Source organism: Canis lupus, chromosome 11 (assembly GCF_003254725.2).
Source record: "Canis lupus dingo isolate Sandy chromosome 11, ASM325472v2, whole genome shotgun sequence".
Classification (NCBI taxonomy): Eukaryota; Metazoa; Chordata; class Mammalia; order Carnivora; family Canidae; genus Canis; species Canis lupus.
Window position 1 is genome coordinate 23,161,422 of NC_064253.1, and position 22,812 is coordinate 23,184,233.

A 22,812-nucleotide genomic window follows, 5' to 3' on the forward strand; every position below is an offset into this window, starting at 1 on the left:
AATTTATATTCCTAGAACATGGGCATTTTTAGAGCATCATGGTTGATGAGCTCAGTCAAATATTACTGTGTCAGTCTCAGAGGATGTGCAGAATGACTATGCTGAATTACAGGACCTTTTACAAGAAATGCAGTCCAGTCATTTCCAAGCACACACAAAATCAAGATATGGAATGTGCACTTAGGAGATCACAGGCCAGCAGTTAACTGTTTGGAACCTTAATTTCCTTATCTATAAAATGAGAAAGTTAGATAAAGTGATTTCTGAGGTCCTCCTAAAGTCTGTGAGTACCTGCCTTAAGGCCCATTGAATTTCCTTCAGACTGTAGACCCATGGATACATAATTGGATAGATTATCCAATCCATATTATCCATATCCATAAATGGATAGATAATAATTTTAATTAACTTTAATGTTAGTTAAAAATTACAGTAAATGGAGCAGCTACATGCTCAAAGTATAGGGGCCGTGAGTGTCTGTCTTGCTTGGCTTTATCTCCAGGGCATTGGCAAAATCCTGCCCCCTAATGCAGAGGCTGGGCCTGGCTTGCTGGTTCCTGATACATTCACTTTGCTTCTGGTTCGCATCTCTCCAAAAGGATATATAACAACCTAGCAAGAGGTGGCTTGTTTTAGCTGTGATCAATGGCCTTCTTGTATGTCAGTTTTGAAAGGAAGAAGAGTGAAAGTCCTGGGCTTGTAAAGAAGGGATTGAAGGTATGAGGGGGGCAGGCCATTAGGAGGCCAGGGAACCAAAGCCACTCTCTAAGCAGCTGGCAAATCGGTAGGGGCTCAGTCTCATAAAGAACACCTGTCTTTTCATTGTAAGAGTGGTCAACACAGAGTTCATGTGGCATTCACACTTTGACCTCAGGAAAATACTTTTGGTTAACCGCCAAGAGGGAGCCCTACTTCCTTCTCAGAGCCTTCCCTGACTAATTTGTTCAACTGTGACATGCCCACATAGCCTGGAAGAACTAAGTGAGGTTAGCTGAGGTAACTGACTGGCCCACAGTTCCCATGGCACTCTGTTGACAGTCTACATGTCATTTCACTTCTTTCTTATGCTAATAAGCCAGGCAGTAATAGACTTTCTAAAGCTTAAGTGACGTATTGTAAATGTCAAACTACTTCTTGGGCTCATCTTACATTTTCTGTTCCAGTACAAAGTTGTCAGAAGCTGAAAGATCTTGAATCCACTAAGACTCCTACTGGTACCTGATGTATAATAGAGATATAGAAGTATACGTAATTATGCTACTTTTTTTCTTTTTGGTAACATATTTTAAGATGTTCCAATGAAAGGTGTTATTTAATACTTAATTTCTTAGAAATATAAAATGTGTAATGATTATATGCTGTCCTTAGCCTAAAATGGGAGATTTCTGTCTATAATTCTGTATTGGTGCTTGGGCTGCCTTTCCTGGAAAGGGCCTGGGGGATGATGGTGACCAGGTCATACCAGCCTATCTGTAGGCTTATTTTTATCTATCTGTCCATCCACATCCATCCATCTTCTGTCTACTGGAACAAAATATAATGTAAGATAACAAGATATTTATTTACTCATTCAATTATGCAATAAGCATGTGCTGCATGCTGGACACCACTCTAGGTTGTGCAGATGCACCAGAAAACAAAACAGGCAAAAATCTCTGCCTCCCTGGAGCTTACGTTTTAGTGCAAGTGACAGATAAGCAAAGCATTTAGTATATCATACAGTTGTTGGTGAGAAAGTAAAATGGGTAACATTTGAGTAAGTCCTGAAAGAGAAGAGGGAGTAAGCCCTGTCAATACCTTTGGAAAGAGCATTTGAGACAGAAGGAAAAGTAAGTATGAAGGCCCCAAGACAGGAGAGTACCTGGAGGGCTTGGGGAACAGGGAAGAGGAGGTTCCTGTGACTGGAGCAGAGGGAAGGAGGGAGGGAGCAAGTAGAAGAAGGTGAAGTCAAAGAGAAGCGTAGGCAGAACAGATTAAGGGGAACTTTCTTTTTTTTTTTTTTTTTTTTTTTTTAAGGGGAACTTTCATAGGTGCTGTACAGATTGCCTTTTACTTTGAGGGCAAAGATGCCACTGGATGTTTTGAGCAAAGGAGTGACATAAGCAAACTTCTGAACAGGATGACTCTGGCTAGTATGTGAAGATTGTATTGTAGGAGTAAGAGTGGAGGTAAAGAGGCCAGTTAGGAGGCCATGGCATCTTCCAGATGATAGTGGCTAGGACCAGGATGGTGGCAGCAAAGGTGGTGAGAAGTATTCAGATTCTGGACACATTTTGAAGGTTGAACTGAGAGGATTTACTGACAGACTGTACATAGAATATGAAAGGAAATTCAGGAGTCAAAGATGATTGCAAAGTGTGCCTTAGCAATTCCACACATGGTATTGCTACTTAATGAGATGGGAAAACCACAAAGAAGCAGGTTTTGAAAGAGAAGACCTGGAAGTCACTTTGAGGAAAGTTAAACAGAGAATGGGATATAAAAGTCTGGAGTTCAAGAGAGAGGTCAGGACTGGAGATATACATTTAGGAGTCAGTAACATATAGATTGAGCTAAAAGCCACAGGAAGGGATGACTTCACCCAGAGAATCAGCAGAGGCAGACAGAAGTGTTCCTGAACTGAGCTGGGGGCATGCTAATGCTGAGAGCTTAAGGAGATGATGGGGCACCAGCCAAGGAGTGGAATGGCCAGAGCAACGGGAAAAGACTAGATATTGCATCCAGTCTTTCACCATGGAACAGGAGATAATTAAACAGTGTACTTGAAAGCTCATTTTCCATTATTGTTCTCTTGCTAGAAAAATGTCTGTGATATAGGCTGGGAGTTGGACAAATTAAAACTATAATAGGGTAATATGATGTCATCTGGTCAGAGAAATCTAACTGGGGATGCCTTCCCATTATTTCTTCCTAGTTTATAAGAGGCTGCACAGTGAAGTTTAAAAGTTGAATCATTTGATTTAAAAACCATGTGGGTATATTTTTCTGCCTAATTTAGAAGAAGTCATTAGTATTCTCAACATATTTCTATGGAATAACAGCAAACGGGATCCCTGGGTGGCGAGCGGTTTGGCGCCTGCCTTTGGCCCAGGGCGCGATCCTGGAGACCCGGGATCGAATCCCACATTGGGCTCCCGGTGCATGGAGCCTGCTTCTCCCTCTGCCTGTGTCTCTGCGCCTCTCTCTCTCTCTCTCTGTGACTATCATAAATAAATAAAAATTTAAAAAAAAAAAAAAAGGAGTAACAGCAAACAAAATAAATTTAGGCTACTTGAAAATAGGTTTCAGATAACTTCCAGAATAGAGGGGAATCTGAGTTTGTGAAAAGGAACTTTGATCAAATCCATTGACCTCATGGTTAAATTCACTACCCTTTCTGATTGGATAATGTTCTAGTTCTATACTGAGAACAATTAGGAAAAGTGCTAGAGATGCTATTAATGTTGGAAAAGAAATTCTGAGGTTTATTAATTAATGTTTTTAGCACAATTTTCTAGTTACAGGCATTCCTTGTTTTATTTGCTTCACTTTATTGGGCTCTGCAGATATTGTAGGGGTTTTTTGTTTTGTTTTGTTTTTTAGTTTTTACAAATTGAAGATTTGTGGCAACCCTGTGTCGAGCAAGTCTATGGGTTCCATTTTCCCAACAGCATTTGTTCACTTCATGTCTCTCACTTGTTGGTAATACTTGAAATATTTCAAATGTTTTCATTATTATTATATTTGTTTTGGGGACCTATGATCATTGATCTTTGATATTATTATTGTAATTATTTTGGGGTGCCATGAACAGTGCTCATCTAAGATGGCAGATTTAATGGATAAATGTGTGTGGTCTGATTGTTCCACCAAATGACCGCTTCCTCACCCCTCTCTCTCTCCTTGAGCCTCCCTCTTCCCTAAGGCACAACAATATTGAAATTAGGCCGATTAATAACCCTGTAATGGCCTTGAAATGTTCAAGTTAAAAAAGTCACAAATCTCTTACTTTTTTTTTTTTAAGATTTTATTTATATATTCTTGAGAGAGAGAGAGAGACAGAGACACAAGCAGAGGGAGGAGCAGGCTCCATGCAGGGATCCCGACGTGGGACTTGATCCCAGGACTCCAGGATCATTCTCTGGGCTGAAGACTGGCACTAAACTGCTAAGCCACCCGGGCTGCCCGCACATCTCTTACTTTAAATCAAATACTAGAAATGATTAAGCTTTGTGAGAAAGGCATATTGAAAAATCAGGCAAAAAAACTAGGTTTCTTGCATCAAATAGCCAAATTATGAATGCAAAGGAAAAGTTCCTAAAGGAAAAGTGCTACTCCACTGCATAAAAAATTGATATGAAAACAAAACAGGCTTACTGCTGATATGGAGAAAGCTTTATTGGCCTGGATAGAAAATCAAACCAGCCAGAGCATTCCCTTAAGCCAAAGCCTGCCACAGAGCAAGGCCCTCACTCTTCAATTCTTTGAAGGCTGAGAGAAGTGAGGAAGCTGCAGAAGAAAAGTTTGAAGCTGACAGAGGTTGGTTCATGATAGGTTTAAGGAAAGACGCCATCTCCAGAACATAAAAGTGTAAAGGGAAGCAACAAATGCTGATGGAGAAGCTGCAGCAAGTTATCCAGAAGATCTAGCTAAGATCATTCACCAAACAGCAGGTTTCCAACATAGCTAAAATAGCCTTTTGTTAGGAAAAAAGATGCCATCTAGGACTTTTATAGCTAGAGAGGAGAAGTGAATGCCTGGCTTCAAAGGACAGGCTGACTATCTTGTTAGGGACTAATGCAGCTGTTGATTAAGTTGAAGCTAATGCTCATTTACCACTCCAAAAATCCTATAGCCCTCAAGAAAGATGCCAAATGTACTCTGCCTATAATCTCTAAATGGAACAATTAAGCCTAGATGAGAGTATACCTGTTTACCACATGGCTCACTGAATATTTTAAACCTTCTGTTGAGACATACTGCTTGGAAAAGAAAGATTCCTTTCAAAATATTACTATTCATTGACAGTGTGCCTGAGCACACAAGATCTAGTCTGCAGCCCACGGATCAGAGTCATTTTGGCTTTCAAATATTATTCTTTAAAAAATTCTTTAGCTACCATAGATAATGATTCCTCTGATGGATCTGGGCAAAGCAAATTGAAAACCTTCTGGAAAGTATTCACTATTCCAAATGCCATTAAGAACATTGGTGATTCATGGGAAGAGATTAAACTCTCAACATGCACAGGAGTTTGGAAGAAGTTGGATGACTTTGAGGGTTTCCAGACTTCAGTGGAGAAAACCACTGCAGATGTGGTAGAAATAGAAGTGGAGAGTGAAATGTGACTGAATTGTTGCAATATGATGGTAAAACTTAAATGAATGAAAAGTTGCTTCTCATGAATGTGGAAAGAGAGTAGTTTCTTGAGATAGAATCTATCCATGGTAATGATGCTGTGGAGATTATTGAAATGAAAGAAAGGATTAGAATACTATAGAAACTCAGCTGATAAAGCAGTAGAAGGGTTTGAGAGGACTGACCCCAATATTGAAAAAAGTTCTGCTGTGAGTTAAATACTATCAAAATACAGCATAGAATGCTGCAAAGAAATTGTTCATGAAAAGAAGAGTCTATCAATGTGGCAGATAACACTCTTGCCTTATTTTAAGAAATTGCCATTCACCTCCCAACCTTTAGCAACGACTGCCCTGATTATTCAGCAGCCATCCAGCATGGAGGCAAGACTCTTCACCACCAAAAAGATGGCAACTCACCAAAAGCTCAGTCATGATGGTGAGCATTTTTTAGCAATAAGGTATTTTAAATTAAGACATGTACATTTTTTAGACATCAGGCTGTTACACACTTAATATAGTGTAACTATAACTTTTAAACAATGTAAGCAGTAGTGAACATTGTGGTGAATGCCTAGCTGTGTTGCACAGATGCTTGTGTGGCTCACCATTTGATCTCTTGTACTGTTCTCTGTCCTGGATTAGGTACCATCATCATTAATGGCAAACCTTTATGTTCAGGTTTGTGAGCCCCATTTTTTCAGTGTCCTCGATAACTTGCCCTGAGAAACCAAAAAATTCATTTGACTTAATTTTGTTTTATCACTGTAGTCCAGAACTGAACCTATACTATTTCCAAGGTATGCCTGTAGTTAATTTAAGGAAATGCAACTAAATTACATTTAGGAGTTAATGACTAAATGCATATCATCAACACCATTTGTTAAAAGCAACCTATATATGTAATTCTACAAGTTTCGTATTTGTGAATTTTTCTGGATTGAAAATGAAACATCTGTTCCTAAGGGAAACACATCAATCTAATAAGAGTTTGACTGGGTTCTCTTCTGAAGCACCTGTATAATTATCCTGCTAAAAGTAACGACTCACTTTCAGGATATGACTCAACAGCAATTTGCTCTTAATGAAACACACTTCATTCAATAGTGGACGGTGTCGTGATTTCCTCTCAAAGATTTGAAAAGCTCCCTAAAGGTAAGAAGGTGTGATGTTGATAAAGAAAAATGAGTAACAAAATTTTCTCTGAAGAAAAAACCTCTTTTATGAAACATAAGGGCAAAGATGCTTAATAAGGATTTGGGGATCTAAATACACACTTACTATGATTCAACCCAAAGGGATACATATTCTCATATTCTGTGAATCATCACTGTGGGAAGAAAATAGCTCCCACTCTCACACATGAGATCTGCTCCCTCCTTGGGGAGGAAAGTCATTCCCCTTAAACCTAGAACTTTGTGCATTCTCAAAAGACTGGGCTTTTCCCCAAATCCCATCTTAGATTCCATACTAGAAAGTACTTGAAAGACATGTGGTCAAGAAAGTGGTTTTACTTAGATTTTTATTTATACATATTTTGCATAGCTCATCCTATTTTTGGAAGGCTAAATAAGAATACTCATATGATAGATTGGAAGGTGTAACTCTCCCTGTAAATGTTGAGCTTTATACTTTTACTCAGTACAGGGAGTCCAAACAGGGAAATGGAAAAATCAGATGTGCTGTGCTCTGTTTTAATTTCTAATGTTGTAATAAATGGAATTACCACCACTGTCAAACAGCCTCACTGTAGGGATGTGTGTATGTGTGCAGCGGTGGTGTGAGTTTCTTTATGGTTGTAAGCACCTGGGTATGTTGCACAGATCACTGTGTGACTCATGGTTTGTTGTTTTGCACTGTTCCCTGTCCTGGATTGGTCATCATATTTGTTGATTGGCAAACCTTGCTCATGTTTGTGAGCCAGCTTTTCTGTGTCGCCTTTATAATTTGGTAACAAAGAGCTGCCCTATTTCTGTTTGGGTACTTGGTTAGTGTGTTTGCAGGCAGTTTATTGCTATCCTGTGGCATTTTAAATATTACGTCTATTAAATATGATAGTATTGTTTTCTATTTCTTCTGACAGTTCTGCTTTATGATCTCATTGTAATTGACTGGCAATATAGCATATTCCTTATGTTAGTGAATGATAATCATTACAAAAACACTGGAGCATTTTCTTTCTAAGACCAGTAAGTCGAATTAAATTGGTATGTACTTAACTTTCAATTATAAGATAGGTCATTTTTCAAAGATTTTGAAGTAACACAGAAAACTTGATACACATGAGGAAATTTAAATCTGTATCTTCAAAGAGTTTATGTTTTTTTATATGAAAAATAGCTCATTGTTAAAATGTTCCTTTTGTTCAAAAAACTAAAAATTTTCATTTTTGTTAATGACTCCTTTTTGAAATGCTCTCAGAAGTAGCTGATCACTATGACAGATGTAAAACGTGACCTACTAACCTGCTTTTATTAAATGATTTAGAATGACTGTCCCTGGTTCTCTCAGTAATTCCAGATTTGTGCTGACAATCAAATTAATACTAATGGTTTGCCTTTCATAAATAAAACAACTGCAAAAAAATAATCTCTAGATTAACAAAGTATTTACGTGATATGTTTAGTTAAACAAGAAAATAAATGCATTCACTTTTTTTTTTTTTTTTTTAAAGTAAGCTCCATGCCTGAGCTCAACTCAGGGCTCAAACTCAGAAACCTGAGAGCAAGACCTGAGCTAAGGTCAAAGGTCGGGCCCTTAACTGACTGAGCCATCAAGGCACTCCCATTTGCTTCTTTTTAAAATAAAATGTATTTGCAAAATTTTTTACTTGAGTTACAGCTTCTAAAACTAAGTAATACAAAGTTGATTCAGTGTTTCATTTTAAAGAGTTTGCATTGTAAAGCCTTGACTAAAAAAGTCTTAGTGAAAAGCAACAGGTTAAAAATAATTTTCCTTCTTTGCTTTAAGAAATGAAAAGTTCAGGTCCATGAAAGTGTATAAGTCAAAGCTACTTCACACTGAATAGAATGTGATGTTAATGAAAACTTGAGATCCACGCAATCCTCTTGGTTTTTTTCACTCTCCAAAACAGGGTGATGGCTTAGAATCAATGTTGTCAGTGATGACTAACCCTGACCCATTTAGAAATGCTTATTTCATAATTCCTCCTATTTACAGGGGCTTCATACTATGTCTGAACACAGTGCAAACAGCAGCAAGTTCATCCACATTTAGAGACACACTAGCTGGCGTTCGTGACTTAAAATGAATTGCCCTAAGGTGTTTGTAAAGTTAAATGTCTCCTTTCCTTTGGCAAAACTTATTCTAAAAGAATATGAAGTAAAAGCTGAATCTTTAGAAAATATTTAGACTGTTTAGAAAATAGGCTATATATCTTTTTAAATATTAAAAACCAAATTCTTAAAAAAAAAAAAGGCAGGATAGATACTCAGAGCATATTTAAATGTAGAAGTCACCTGGGACAAACTGTAACATAGCAAATTTTAGAGTATTTTTTTTTGTAGATATTGTATTTGGCAATGTGCAAGAGGAAAAAAGTGGGAAATGTACCTGAATTTTTCTCTGGCAAGTTGACAGTTTATACATTAAGGCAAATATGGAATTTTTTTTTCCTGTCACACTGTCAAAAATAAATACCAATATAAATATTATATATTATATATAATATATATATTACTAATATAAATACTTTATATTAGGTAGCAAATATTACTGATACAATTCAAAGCCATGTTTCTTTCCAGTAGGATACATAGGCAATTTCATTATAGAGTTCTGAAATCATGTTGAATTAAATATGATTTAACTCTCTGTAGTCAAGAATTATCCTTACCCAAGAATGCCTGGGTGACTCAGTCGGTTAAGCGTCTGCTTTCAGCTCAGATCATGATTCTAGAGTCCTGCGATTGAGCCCCAAATTGGCCTCCCTGCTCAGTGGAGAGTCTGCTTCTCCCTCTGCCTCTCCCCCAGCTTATGCGCGCTTTCTTTCTCAAATAAATAAAATCTTAAAAAAAAAAAAAAAGAATTATCCTTACCCAAAGAGAGGCCTGATCTTTACCCTGAGCTCCTGTGTTATGATCTAAGTCCTTGAAATGTTCTGTTGGACAAGAGTATCTGTTTATTTGGGGCTTTGGGTCACACCAAATAGTCTAACAATGTGATTTATGGTGAGGGCTTTGGGCCAGGAGGTATCATCTCAACCTCTGGAGGGGCTGGAGGCTGAAAGTCAGCCACATAGTTAGGCAGTCAACTGTGTCTGTGTGACCAAGCCCCAGCAAAAACTCTGGACACCAAGGCTCAGATGAGCTTCCTTGCTTGGCAATACTCCGTACACACTGTCATACATTGTTGCCGGGAGAAGTTAGTACTGTCCATGACTCCACTGGAAGATGACAACTGGTGGCTCACATCTGGAACTCTCTTGGACTCTGCCCCATACATATCTTTTCTTCACTGACTTCAGTCTGCATCCTTTCATTGTAAAAAAAACCATAACCGTGAGTATAACAGCTTTCAAGGAGTTCTGCGGGTCCTTACAGTGAATTATCAACCTGAGGGTGGTCTTAAAGATCCCTAGTATCTGCTGTTGGTGTCAGGAGTGACTGCAGTTTTAGGAACTGTCTCCCTCCAAAATTTATATAACCTCCCCCCCCCAATTAAGATATCATTTCATGCTTGAGAGTATTTTTTTAATGATTTTATTTATTTATTCATAGAGACACAGAAGGGAGAAGCAAGCTCCATGCAGGGAGTCTGATGTGGGACTCGATTCAGGGTCCCCAGGATCAAACCCCAGGCTGCAGGTGGCGCTAAACCGCTGCACCACCGGGGCTGCCCGCTTGAGAATATTTTTGATGAAATTTTGGTGGCATAATGTGATATCATTGCACTAATGTTGCAGTCATTATGGGTATTCTCAAATATTCCAGGTTTCTCCTTCCAGCATGTGGTAGGATTGCATTTTCTACCCCCTTAAGGGTAGGTATGGCCATTTTGACTAGTTTTTGCCACGGAGGATGGAATTAGCATTTGGGTAGAAGCAAAAGTTGCAGTATATTCATTCCACTCTCTCTTTCCCTCTCTAACACACGGACAACTTTCTAGCTACTAACTGCTCCATTATCCTTGGTTCCAGAATGAATACAACAGACCAGAGCTTTCAGCTGAATTTTGAGAGAAATGTAGTATAACTGAGAAATAAACCTTTGTTGGGTTAAATCTGTGATTTGCAGTTGTGTGTGCCTGCAGAATAACCTTGACTATCCTGATTCAAACAATCAGCATCACTATTTGCTGAAAGCATGACAAACTGACTATACAGAGGTGGTGTCTTTAAAAAAGTTACTAATTTTTAAAATAAATTTAAATATTTATTAAATATTTAAAAATAACTAATTTTTAAATTCTGTGCTCCTTAGTTTGAAATGAAGTATATCACATTTATCAGACCAACACTATTTTAGATAAAATAAATGTTTTATTTATTTATTATTTTTTTAAAAAGATTTATTTATTTACTCAAGAGAGACACAGAGAGAGAGAGAGAGGCAGAGGCACAGGCAGAGGGAGAAGCAAGCTCCATGCAGGGAGCCCGATGTGGGACTCGAACCCGGTTCTCCAGGATCACGCCCTGGGCCGAAGGCAGACACTCAACCGCTGAGCCACCCAAAACCTAAAATGTTTTAATCAGCAATTCCATTTCTATAAATGTTCTTCAGTAATATTCACAGAAATGCAAGATGTATCATCCTCACAGCCTACTTCATAATTGCAAAAACTAAATGCCCAGCACTAGTTATAGGACTTGTGATGTTTCCATTTAAAGGGAACTTCTCATTCAACCATTACAAAGTATAAGGCAACCTCTCATTCCAACCAAGATAGAGAAACAGGGAATAGATTTACCCTCTGTGAAAATACTGCCCCCCACCAAAGTACACAATACATAAAATGAGAACTTTCAAGACATAAGAGATATGAAGCCTACAAGTGCCCCCAATTGTTATAGGCTGCTATCTAGGAAAAGAGAAGGAACCCAGATTCAGTTTAGTAGACTCCCTGAAATTAGGTATCAGTAATAGGCCCCTGAAGGAGTATTTAAGGGAACACTTGAAGCACTAAAGCCCATTTAGAATACAAGAAAATATCTCAAATCAATGTACTTTGCTTCTACCTTAAGAAACTAGAAAAATATCAAATTAAATCCAATGCGAACAAAAGAGGAAAAATAAAGATCAGAACTGAAATCAGTAAAATATAAAACAGAAGAAATAATTCTGGAAATTAGTGAAACCAAAGCTGTTTCCTGGAGATCAATAAAATTGATAATCGTTTAGCCAGACTGATGAGTTTAAGAGTATACCAATATAAGGGATGAGAGAGGTGACATCCTTACAGATACTATAGACACAAAAGGGTGATAGGATAATATTATGAACAATGTTATGTCAATCAATTTAACCACTTAGATCAAGTGGAGAAATTTCTTAAAAGACACAAACTTCCAATGCTCATTCAAGAAAGAATAGATAACCTGAGTATATCTACTAAAGTAGATAACTGAATTTGTAGATAAAAGTCTTCCCACAAGAGAAACTTCAGTCCCAGATGACTTTGTTAGCTAATTCTACCAAGCATTTAATGAATAAATAATACCATTTTTACACATTTTACATTCTTCCAGAATACTGAAGAAGAGGAAGTACTTCCCAACTTGTTCTATGAAACCCATCATTACTTGATATCAAACTCTGCCAAGGATATTAGAAGAAAAGAAAATGATAAACCAATATCTTCACCCCATGAACATAGATGCAGAAATTCTAAACAAAATTTTAGCATATTGAATTTAACAGTTGGTAAAAAGATAATGAATTGTGACTGAGTGAGCTTTATCTCAAGAATGCAAGGTAATTCTCCATTTTAACAAACAACAACAACAACAAAATAAAATCAGACCATCTCAATAGATATAGAAAAAGCATTTGACAAAAATCTAAAATCCATTATTCATTTACCAAAAACAGACCTCAGCAAAGTAGGAATAGAAGGAATCTCCCCAACTTGATTAAGGGCATCTATGAAAAGCCTAAAGGTAGCCACATTCTTACTGGTTTAAGAGTGAATGCTTTCTGCCTAAGATTGGGAACAAGGGTGTCTGTTCTCACCAATATAATTCAACATTTTGCTGCAAGTATAGTGCAACCAGGCAAGGAAAAGAAATAAGAAGCTTTTATATTGGAAAGGAGGAAGTTAGACTTTTTATTCACAGACAACATGACTGTATGTAGAAAATCCAGTGAAATATACTAGGTTCCAATTGAAGTTCCTAAAACTAATAAGTGATTTTAGCAAGGTTGCAATATACAAGATCAATATAGAAAAATCAATTGTATTTCTACATACTGGAAACAAAAAATTAGAAAATAAAAATTTAAAAAGTAACAGTATTTATATTTTAAAAACCTATACAATACCTAGAGAGATATCTGATAAAATTTGCAAGACCTATATGAAAACTATAGACATTACTGAAAGAAATTAAAGACCTAAATAAATAGATATATTGTATTCTTGGGTTTGAAGACTCAATATTTTTAAGTCAATTCTTCGCATATTGATTTCTTGATTCTAGGCAATCTCTAGCAAAACCCCAGAAAGATTTTTTGTAGATATTGACAAGATGATTCTAAAATTCATAATAGAATGAATATGAAATAGCCAAAACAACTTGGGGGAAAAAAAACAACTTGGAGGGATAAAACCACCTGATTTCAATAATTATTATATAGATACAGAAATCAAGACAGTGTGACAGTAGCATAAAGACAGGCAAATATATCAATCAAACATACCAAATAGTCTAAAAGTAGATCCACACATACATGAACAATGGAATTTCCACAAAGGTGCAAAGGCAATTAGGTGGAGAAAAGGGTCTCTTCAAAAGTCTCTTCAAAAGCTATTGATGGAATAATTGGATATATGTATACAAAAAAAAAGTGAACTTTGATTCACACCTTGTATTACACACAAATATTAAATGAATCATATGCCTAAATGTAAACTCTAAAATTATAAACTGTATAGGGAGAAATCTTCATGAACTTGGCTTAGGAAAGATTTCTTAGATTTAACATCATGATCCATAAAGGAACAAATTGATAGAACTTTATCAAAAGGATGATGCTTATGCTCTTCAAAAGAAGAGAAAGACAAGCCAAAGATTGGGAAGAAAAACAGTTACAAGTCATATGTAATAAGAGAGCCAACAATACTGATTCCATCTCTTCATCTTAGCCCTCTCTTTGTTCAAGCCTGATGGCTAAACACCCACCACCACCACCACCACCACTGCCAGGCTTCTGGAACCCCTTGGAGATTAATATACATACCTTAGAAATGCCAGCCAAGGCCAAGATGGGGGTAGGCTTGCTTTGGCCTTCTGTAAATTTGTTAAAGATACCACTATCTTGCCTTCCTGGCACAGGTGGTGCCAGAAGATCTAATGGAATGTTTGATGTCAAGTAGGCACACCTGAACCCTTCTATCTCCCTACGCTGCCCTTCTGCCAATCCCCTTGCACTATAAAAATCTGGAGACTAAGGTCCCGACTTTATGGAGAATAATTGCACAACTGGATTATTACCCACCACATCTTCCTTGTCATTAAGTTACCCTGAAAAAAACTCTGTGTTAACTGTACGGGGTGGCCTGCTTTGTTTTTCAGTCTAAAAGTAAAAGCGCCTTCTTGATTTGGGGGATTATTTTCTAGTCCCTTCCCCACCTTCTAACAATCATATATCTGATAGAGGAATTGTATCTAGAATATAGAAGGAATTTTCCAAACTCAAAAATGAGAAAAACCAACCAACTAAAATTAGGCAAAAGATTTAAATAGACTCTTCACCAAAAAGATGTACAGATAGCAAATAACTACATGGGGACAAAAAAATGCTCAACATTGTTATTCATTAGGGAAATGTAAATTAAAACTGTACCATGGGGCGCCTGGGTGACTCTGTTGGTTGACTGTCTGCCTTTGGCTCAGGTCGTGATCTCGGGGTCCTGGGATCAGGCCCCCTGTTGGGCTCCCTGCTCATCAGGGAGCCTGCGTCTCCTTCTCCTCCCAGCTTGTGCTGTTGCTATCTCTCTTTCTCTCTCTCTCTCAAGTAAATAAACAAAATCTAAAAAATAAAAAAAATAATTTAAAAATCTGTACTGTGATACTCCTAGACACCTATCAGGTTAAAACATATGGGTGAGGATGTGGAAGAATTGGATCTCTAATAAACTGCTGGCAGGTATGTAAAATAGCCTCCTTGGAAACACAATGGCAGTCTTCTATAGAATGTAAAACATATGCCTGCCTTATATACAGTGCAGCTATTTCCATCCTGGGTATTTCACCCAGAGAAATGAAAGCATAACTATATACAAAGATGTATATGGGGACGCCTGGGTGGCTCAGTGGTTGAGCATCTGCCTTCAGCACAGGGTGTGATCCTAGGGTCCTGGGATTGAGTCCCACATCGGGCTCCCTCCATAGAGCCTGCTTCTCCCTCTGCCTGTGTCTCTGCCTCTCTCTCTGTCTCTCATGAATAAATAAAATCTTAAAAAAAAATGTGTACAACAATGCTCATGCTTTATTTTGTGATACTGCCAAACTAGAAATAACCTAAATGTCCATCTTCAGGTGAATGAATACACAAACTGTGGTATATCCATACACTGGAATACTACTCAGCAATAAAAAAGAACTATGATACATCCAGTAACCTGGATGAATCTCAATGCAATTATGCTGAGTGCACATAGCCAGGTAAAAAAGAGTACTACTCTGTGATTATCTGTGATTCAATTTACGTAAAATTTGAGAAAATGCAAACTAATGCATAGTGTCAGAAAGCTGGTGTTGAATGAGGGGTTACAGAAGGGGATAAAGAAACTTTTGGAAGATGTACATATATTCATTCTCTTGATTGTAGTGGTTGTTTCAAGGGTGTCAAAACTTATCAAGTTTTATGCTTGAAGTGTGTGCAGTTTGTTCATTATACCCCAATAAAGCTGTTTGAAGGGGGAAAAAAAAAAAAAGCCTCTCCAGGGGAACTGTGTCAAAATGTAACCATGACCATGATAATAAGCAAAAACAGAAGTCCCAGAACATTAAGTATAGTTTGAGCTCAGATTTTAAAAGAACTAATGATTTAGAAAAAGTAAAAATCCTGACCTCTGTGTACTTTTCTTGTGTGTAGGTATGGAAGGTCTGGTAGTTTACACAATGAACTACTGCAGTGGTTAGCCCCAGGGATTGAGATAGGGAGGATAGGGAGGTAATATAGACATATTTAACACTGACCTGTTGCCACTTCTGATATATTTTTTTAAAGATTTTATTTATTTATTCATGAGAGAGAGAGAGAGAGAGGCAGAGACACAGGCAGAGGGAGAAGCGTGCCCCATGCAGGGAGCCTGACGTGGGACTCGATCCCGGGACTTCAGCATTACGCCCTGGGCCAAAGGCAGGTGCTAAACCGCTGAGCCACCCAGGGATTCCCCCACTTCTGATATTTTAAGTTTCAACGATTTGTATATTAATAAAGGGGTGCCCTTTCCCGGGGAGGGTTATTTCCAGAAGCTGGAAGTATTAGCTTCCTGGCATTTGGCTGGCCGTCAGTTTGACAGCGCAGGTGGTCACAGAGGCGCAGCTGAAGACCAGCGGGCAGAAGGCCTCCCACTCACCACCTAAGGAGGGGCCCTCGGGGAACCTTGGAGCAGGTGCGCCCGCGCGCTCCCACCCCAGGCTGCACCCGCCCGGGACGCGAGCGGGGCGGGGCGGGGCGGGCCGGGGCCACGCCCACGGCCTCGGGGGTCTTAGGCCCGCAGCCCGCAGCCCGCAGCCGGCTCCCCGCTCCCCGCTCCCCGCTCCCCGCTCCCGGACGGCTTGGGCGCACGGTCGCGGCGGGCGGGCGCTGCCCGGCAGCAGGGCCTGCGGACGCAAGGACGCGCGCGCGGCACCCCCGCTCCGCGGCTGCAGGATTGAAGGTAGCATTTCTTTGGGAGGGTCGCGCGGTCTGCGAGGAGGGCCCCCGCCCACTTCGAGGAGGCCGCGCGGGCCGGGGCGCCGGTCCTGGCTCAGGCGGCAGGTGGTGCGCGGCCCGGGACGCGCCGCCCGCGGAGCCCCGCCTCCTCCCCGCGGGGCCGCCGCCGACCCGAGCGCCCCCCACCCCCGAGGCCGGGGGCGGTGGGAGCCCAGGGGAGCGCTCGATTTCCCCCGAGGGGGTGTCAGCCCCGCGTGGCTCGCCTCTCACCGTGCGCACATCCCCGCAGCGGCCTGCGCGGGACCCGCGCTCCCGGATTCGGTCGTTTTCTTCCTCTTTGGAGGGTAAGCGCCGTGGGGATGCGCTTTGGCCCCCGCGGCCCTCAAACGCGCCCTCGCCGCTGGGTGAATACGGGCAGTTGCAGGAAACGCGCCGCGGCCGCTGATCCACGTGGTCGCCTTTGCGCGACCGCTGCAGGAGTCACAGGTCGCAGGAGGGTAACGAGTGAGAGTTCATGTTTGCCACCAAGAGAAGGCCGAGAGGTCGACTGAAACCTTTCCCGTGACTTGGGAGGGCCTGCGCTCAAAGGTGGACTGGTTTCTGCCTTGGCACCTGTGCCCAGAAACTTTGCCCAAAATGTGAAGTTGAATGAATTGATTATTTTCCTGGAAAGTAATGCTGAGAAATGCTTTCTTGCGTGCGTTGTATTCATTGTGAGAACCCTTAATGTGTCCAGCCTAGGGTGGGACCCTCCCCAGTTCAGGCTTCCCTGGAGAGGGCCGGGCTTGCTGTCCTCAGGGCCTTTTCTTTTAAGGAGTCTGGCTGGTGGGGCTGGGAGAGGAAGAAGGAGGGGAGGGGGGGGGGTGGGCGGAGGGGGACAGGAGAGGGAAAAGATGCCTGAAAGCCTTCTAACCCCAAATCAGGGATTCTAACAGATTGCCTGGTTCAAGTTCTGTGTAACCCTCTTCTTGCATCTCAGAAGGTGTTTTCAATCTACATATATTTTGAAAATTTCAGTTTTCTATGAGTCATTAAAAGGAGATAGGCCTATTTTAAAATTTAAAGTTTTCTTTTAAAATAAACTATATCTTAATATCACAGAGAGACTTAGAAGACAGTATAGAAAACTGCTAAATCGTGGTGGAATAGGAGGACACCAAAATGCTGGAAATCCTTGCTTTAGGAAATATTTATTTGACATAATACTCTGTCGTGTTGAACCCTTGGTGATAATTGTAATTTGGTGATATTGTACTTTTTTAAAATGGCAGTTTTTGACTTAGAGGGCAACTAAGGTCATGTGAGCTGTAAAGAATGTAGTTTTTTTTTTTTTTTTCTAATTATGTTTTTGTTCTGTACTTGGGTGGTATTTATTGGGCAGAAGTGTTGGTCCTTAGTATCATTGATTCTTTTATTAGAAAGCTGTGTGTTTAAGAGCTGTATTTTGAAGCAGATCTTCAGCTCTCCTGTCCAGGCCCATACCTTCCTTGCCATTGCACCCATGACGGGGAATTCAGACCCATTAGCAGAAGCCTTCTGATCTGTGGTAGCAGTGATAAGATTGCAGTGTGCTGCTTTAGAAAGCAAATTAAATAAATGACATTTGATAATTATTTCTATTCATTTTCATTTTGGTGCTTCCAACAAATTTGTGTTGGCTTTTAGGTAGTTTTGAATCTTTATTCTGTTATCTGTAATATTTACACAACATTTCTAGTGTTGTGACAATTGAAAACTTGAAACTTTTCAGAGTACTTTCTGAGTATTCATTTAACTAATCCGGAAGAATTTGGTGATGGTGCAAAAGCTGGTTTCCACTGCTGCCACCAGGTTGGCTTTGGATGTTCAGTCTTTCATTTAATCTGTTTTTGGAAATGTTCTTCTCAAGAATACTTGTTGGAGATTATTCTTAGATAGTCTTAGAGGATCCAATTCACATAGTCACCTGTTCGACCAAACTAGTAAACATAACAAAAAAAGGAAGTTGGGTTAGGGTGGTTAGTGAAGCCACTAAGTGGACTTTGAGTCATTGTTACACTCTTTACCAAATGCTAATAAACCTTTTCCAAGCTCTAGAATTGCACTGAAGATCAGTGTCAGGCTCTCCATCACTTGATGGTGTCCCGTATTCTGGTTTTATGTTCTCCTGTCACTCAGAATTCTGGATAGTGACTCTGAAACAGCCATCAAGTTTCTTCAGTACTCAAGGAAGTAGTTCATCTGATCCTGAAGACTCCAGTGAATTGATCTCAGATAGGTACTTTCTCATCATCTTCTTAGGGGTTTAGTCATTCACTCTTTCTGTACCTTTACTAGGTTACCGCTGTATTCTCCAGCACACAGAACAGCCTGCAAACACAGGATTAGCTATTTTGATAACTCAGTAGAAAAGTTTCTGCAATAAATAAAATTGAGAAAAAAAATAAAATAAAATAAAAAATAAAATAAATAAAATTGAGTGTGACATCTTATGAGGGGAATACAAGCCCCTTAGCTTGTCTTTCCCTTATTTTGTGATGTTCTTTGAAAATGTGCCAGGAGCTCCTTTCTGCCTACTTCTGGAGTGGAATGTAAAGTGGGAGAACCAACCTTGAAATTACCTTGTAAAATTGAACACCAATAAAAAAAATAAATTTGTAAGTAAAAAAAAAAAAAAAGAAAAAAGAAATTACCTTGTAAATAGTGGTTTGGATAATAGTAGGACATCAGGTAGTGGTGGGGAAATTAAATTGTGGATGTTGAGCTCAAGTACATTATATCTGTTCTCCAAAGCTCTATGTTAGGAGTAGGATTCAGAGAGAAATTGAGAGCTTCAGGTAGTAGACAGCAGTTAAGAGAAGTTTTTAGTGGATTAATGGGTTGTCTCCTCCACCTCCTCTGTACAGTTGAATTTGGCTTATGAAGGTAGTAGGATGCATTTATTTATTTACCTTGACTTTACAACATTTATTCATGATGCCAAGGCAGTGAGTTTTATCCTGGTGTAGACCTGTTACTATTTTCTTTCATAAAAATGAAATTTCCATAGACTGCTTCTAACTTTGGCAGGTTACTTTCCCTAAAATTGGTCAGACCTCAAAGACAGTATGAATGAATTGATTGAGTATGAATGAATCAATTATATCTATCAACCGAAGTGAAAAACTCAGAAGAAAACCCCACAAAAGTATATATGTTGTGCAGTTAATAGTCAAACAAATGATTTCAATAAAATTTATATGTCTTCTTATTTAATTATTATAACTGTAGTGGCATTATGTGCTCCTAAAAACTGAAACTTAAAGTTTACACAGCCTACAAACAAATAAATATAATCTTGGACTACTTAAACTTTTTGTAATATCTCTCCATATATGTTCATTAAAATGGAAATTTACAGAGCCCTTTGACTGTTTGATCCACAGATTTCTTAGTAGAGCTTCCAGTCTGATTCCTAACAAGGGTTACAATATTCCCACTAACCAGGCCAGTTGTTTTTTGGACTGGTTTCCTCCCGAGTAAAAAACAATTGCTTGGGAATCAATAATTTCCTAACAAAATCCTTGAACAAAATGAGATGATAGGTGAATATCCTAAGCATAAAAATTATTGGATTTTTACTTATACATTCTGATGAATGTGTTTTTGTGGTATTTTGCCAAGCTAGGAAGTGAAATCAGATGGATGTTGGTGAGTACCCCATGGCAGCAGTTCGTTCGTTCAGAGTGAACTATAACTTGGAAGCCTTCTTTAGGTAAGAAAGTTGGCAGTTTGAAAAAGCAATCATCAGTTTTTTAAAATGATCATGTATGTTTAGGTTGGAATTTTTATATAAGGATTTTCAAGCTAGTAAAGATTAATTTGTCTTGCATTCTAAAGTATGTTTAACTGATTCTCATTGATATGACTTATGTTAAATATATGATTTGTAGATGAGTTTTATACTCTGAAGATGAATGTACACAAAGAAAAGACATCAAAATGTTATTTTTAATAGGGTGACTGGTATTCATTTAATGTCTTGTTTATGGTGATTCTATCAGTGAGCTGAATAAACAATTTTACAATTATTTATTTTACTGAATAAACAATTAAAACAATCTGTCCATGTTATATGGAGTCAGTTTGTATATATAATATAGTCTCTTTGTTTACAACTACAGGGCAACTTGCTAACCTGACATTTAGATGAAATCTTATTTTACTTTTGGCCATGCTTCTTTTCCAGTGAAGAATTATATTAGGGGTAACTCTTTTCGTGATAACTTAGTGAAATTGTAACAACCTATCCTATAAGGTTATTAAATAAAACACATACAAGCAAAATGTCCGTAAATGTGCTCCCTATCAGAATTTAGGATTCACTGTCCATTCTTTAATCTTACCTGGGCCAACATATTTCATTTTAGGGAATTAAAATTAAAGAGTAGGGCAACCCTTTCAAATTAAGCATATTTCGAAAAAAAAGCACACACAAAATAAGCATATTTCAAGTGTGCTTTGAATTATTAGTATCAGCATTTTGATATATTCTACATTACTGGGCCAGTTCTCAGTTATGCGTATAATTGGTTGAGTCATACTAAACATGTGTGATAGCTCTTTCACTGGATGCTTGAGGTACAGCTTTGCAACTATTTCTGTTTTCCATTTTAGTTTTCCAAACCCTGAAGGTGACCTTTCATTTTGTTCAGCAACTTTATAGGTTAGCCCTGCTTTGGTATATCCAGCTGTCTATTATGGCTAAGAAGTGATTCACATCAGAGATATATACATTTCTAACATTCAGGGATGAAAAGAGGATTAAGTAGTCAACCAAAGTTTAATAAAGTTGAGAATCACTCTTACCATGATTTTGTCTCTCAAATGATTGTATACTTAAAATACTTTGGATTCCTATGTAGAATATATGTACAAGATAACCCTATATACTTGGGTACATCTGGACCTGAAATTTGTTGTAACTTAGTTGTGTCTCAAGCTGGCTCCTACCTGAAGATTCATCATATCTTTTGTTGGGGAAGAATGACCATTCCTTTGCTTTTTCACATTTGCTAGTGAGCGTCAGGTGTGTTCTTTAAACAGGCTGTATCCCTGCTAGGTCCAGCTTCTCTAGAGCTCCTGTGTCCTATGTGTCACCTGAAAATTGTGCTTCAAATTAAATAATGAAATTAGTTCATAAAAATGCATTGGACAGTTTAACACAACAAGAATGCAACATTTATTAAGCCTTTACTATGTTCTGGTACTTAGATGCTTTAATCCTCACAACTGCCTTATGTGATTAGGTACTGCTATTTTCCCTGCTTTTCAGACGAGGAAGCTGAGGCTTACATTTGCTCAGACAAGATTGCATGGTCAGTCAACGGCTGAGCTGGGGCTTTTCCAGGCCTCTGCTTTTGATAACGATTTACTGTCTTTCAGGACCCCAGGAGTTGTTAGCACAATTGCTATGTAATATTTCCTAATTAACCAGGAATGAACCTGGGAGACACAGTGCTTCCATGGATGTTCCCTTCTGGAAGCCTCCCCAACAATTCTCTTCCACACACAAGCTCAATCACATGTCATGGCTTTATTCTTGCAGTGCAGCTTGTCCCAATGTCAGGGATGGCACTTACCATGGTATTTCACCATTTGGCCATAGCTTTTTGAGAGCAAGTTCCCTCTTACTTACCTCTGTATGCCTAGCATATGGCAGTACCTATCAGTGTGTGAAAGTGGAAGATTACTATTAAAATTTAACTGTTTTTGGGGATCCCTGGGTGGCGCAGCGGTTTGGCGCCTGCCTTTGGCCCAGGGCGCGATCCTGGAGACCCGGGATCGAATCCCACATCGGGCTCCCGGTGCATGGAGCCTGCTTCTCCCTCTGCCTGTGTCTCTGCCCCCCTCTCTCTCTCTCTCTGTGACTACCATAAATAAATAAAAATTAAAAAAAAAATTTAACTTTTTCATTTTCTAGTGTTATTTTGTGCAATCAGAGTATAGATGTCTGAGGGAAATGTGGAAAATATAATAACAAAATCTTTTAATGTTTACAGAATGAAGAGGAACAATTTATCTGTTGTGAATAAGATTGTCCAGTATTCATCAGCAGTGAAACAACCAAAAGTTGGGTTCTACTCTTCTCTCAACCACACCCATTTGCCGGCTGTCCTTCTAGACTGGGGGAGTTTGCCTCACTATGTAGTATTACGCATTTTTCAGTATCTTCCTTTAATAGATCGGGCCCGGGCGTCTTCGGTATGTAAGAAATGGAATGAAGTTTTTCATATTCCTGACCTCTGGAGGAAGTTTGAATTTGAACTGAATCAATCAGCGACTTCATATTTTAAGTCTACCCATCCGGATCTCATTCAGCAGATCATTAAAAAGCATGCTACCCATCTCCAATATGTCAGCTTTAAGGTGAGAAGAGTAAGCATTAAATAGAA

The 22,812-nt window shown here is 39.0% G+C and overlaps 1 protein-coding gene across 2 annotated transcripts in view; it reads left to right on the forward strand.

Moving 5' to 3' along the window:
* Positions 1-286: 286 nt before the first annotated feature.
* Positions 287-22,812, forward strand: part of LOC112650201 (F-box/LRR-repeat protein 21) — a 28,526-nt gene continuing 6,000 nt past the window's right edge. The window contains exons 1-4 of one of the 2 annotated variants that reach the window (XM_049091807.1): positions 16,377-16,403; positions 18,557-18,656; positions 20,046-20,132; positions 22,420-22,786. In XM_049091807.1, coding sequence (XP_048947764.1) covers positions 20,059-20,132; positions 22,420-22,786 — 441 coding nt within the window. In that variant the 5' untranslated portion in view covers positions 16,377-16,403; positions 18,557-18,656; positions 20,046-20,058. Of the gene's footprint in view, positions 718-16,376; positions 16,404-18,556; positions 18,657-20,045; positions 20,133-22,419; positions 22,787-22,812 lie in introns of those variants that run through there. The other variant, XM_035697047.2, reaches the window with a different exon arrangement.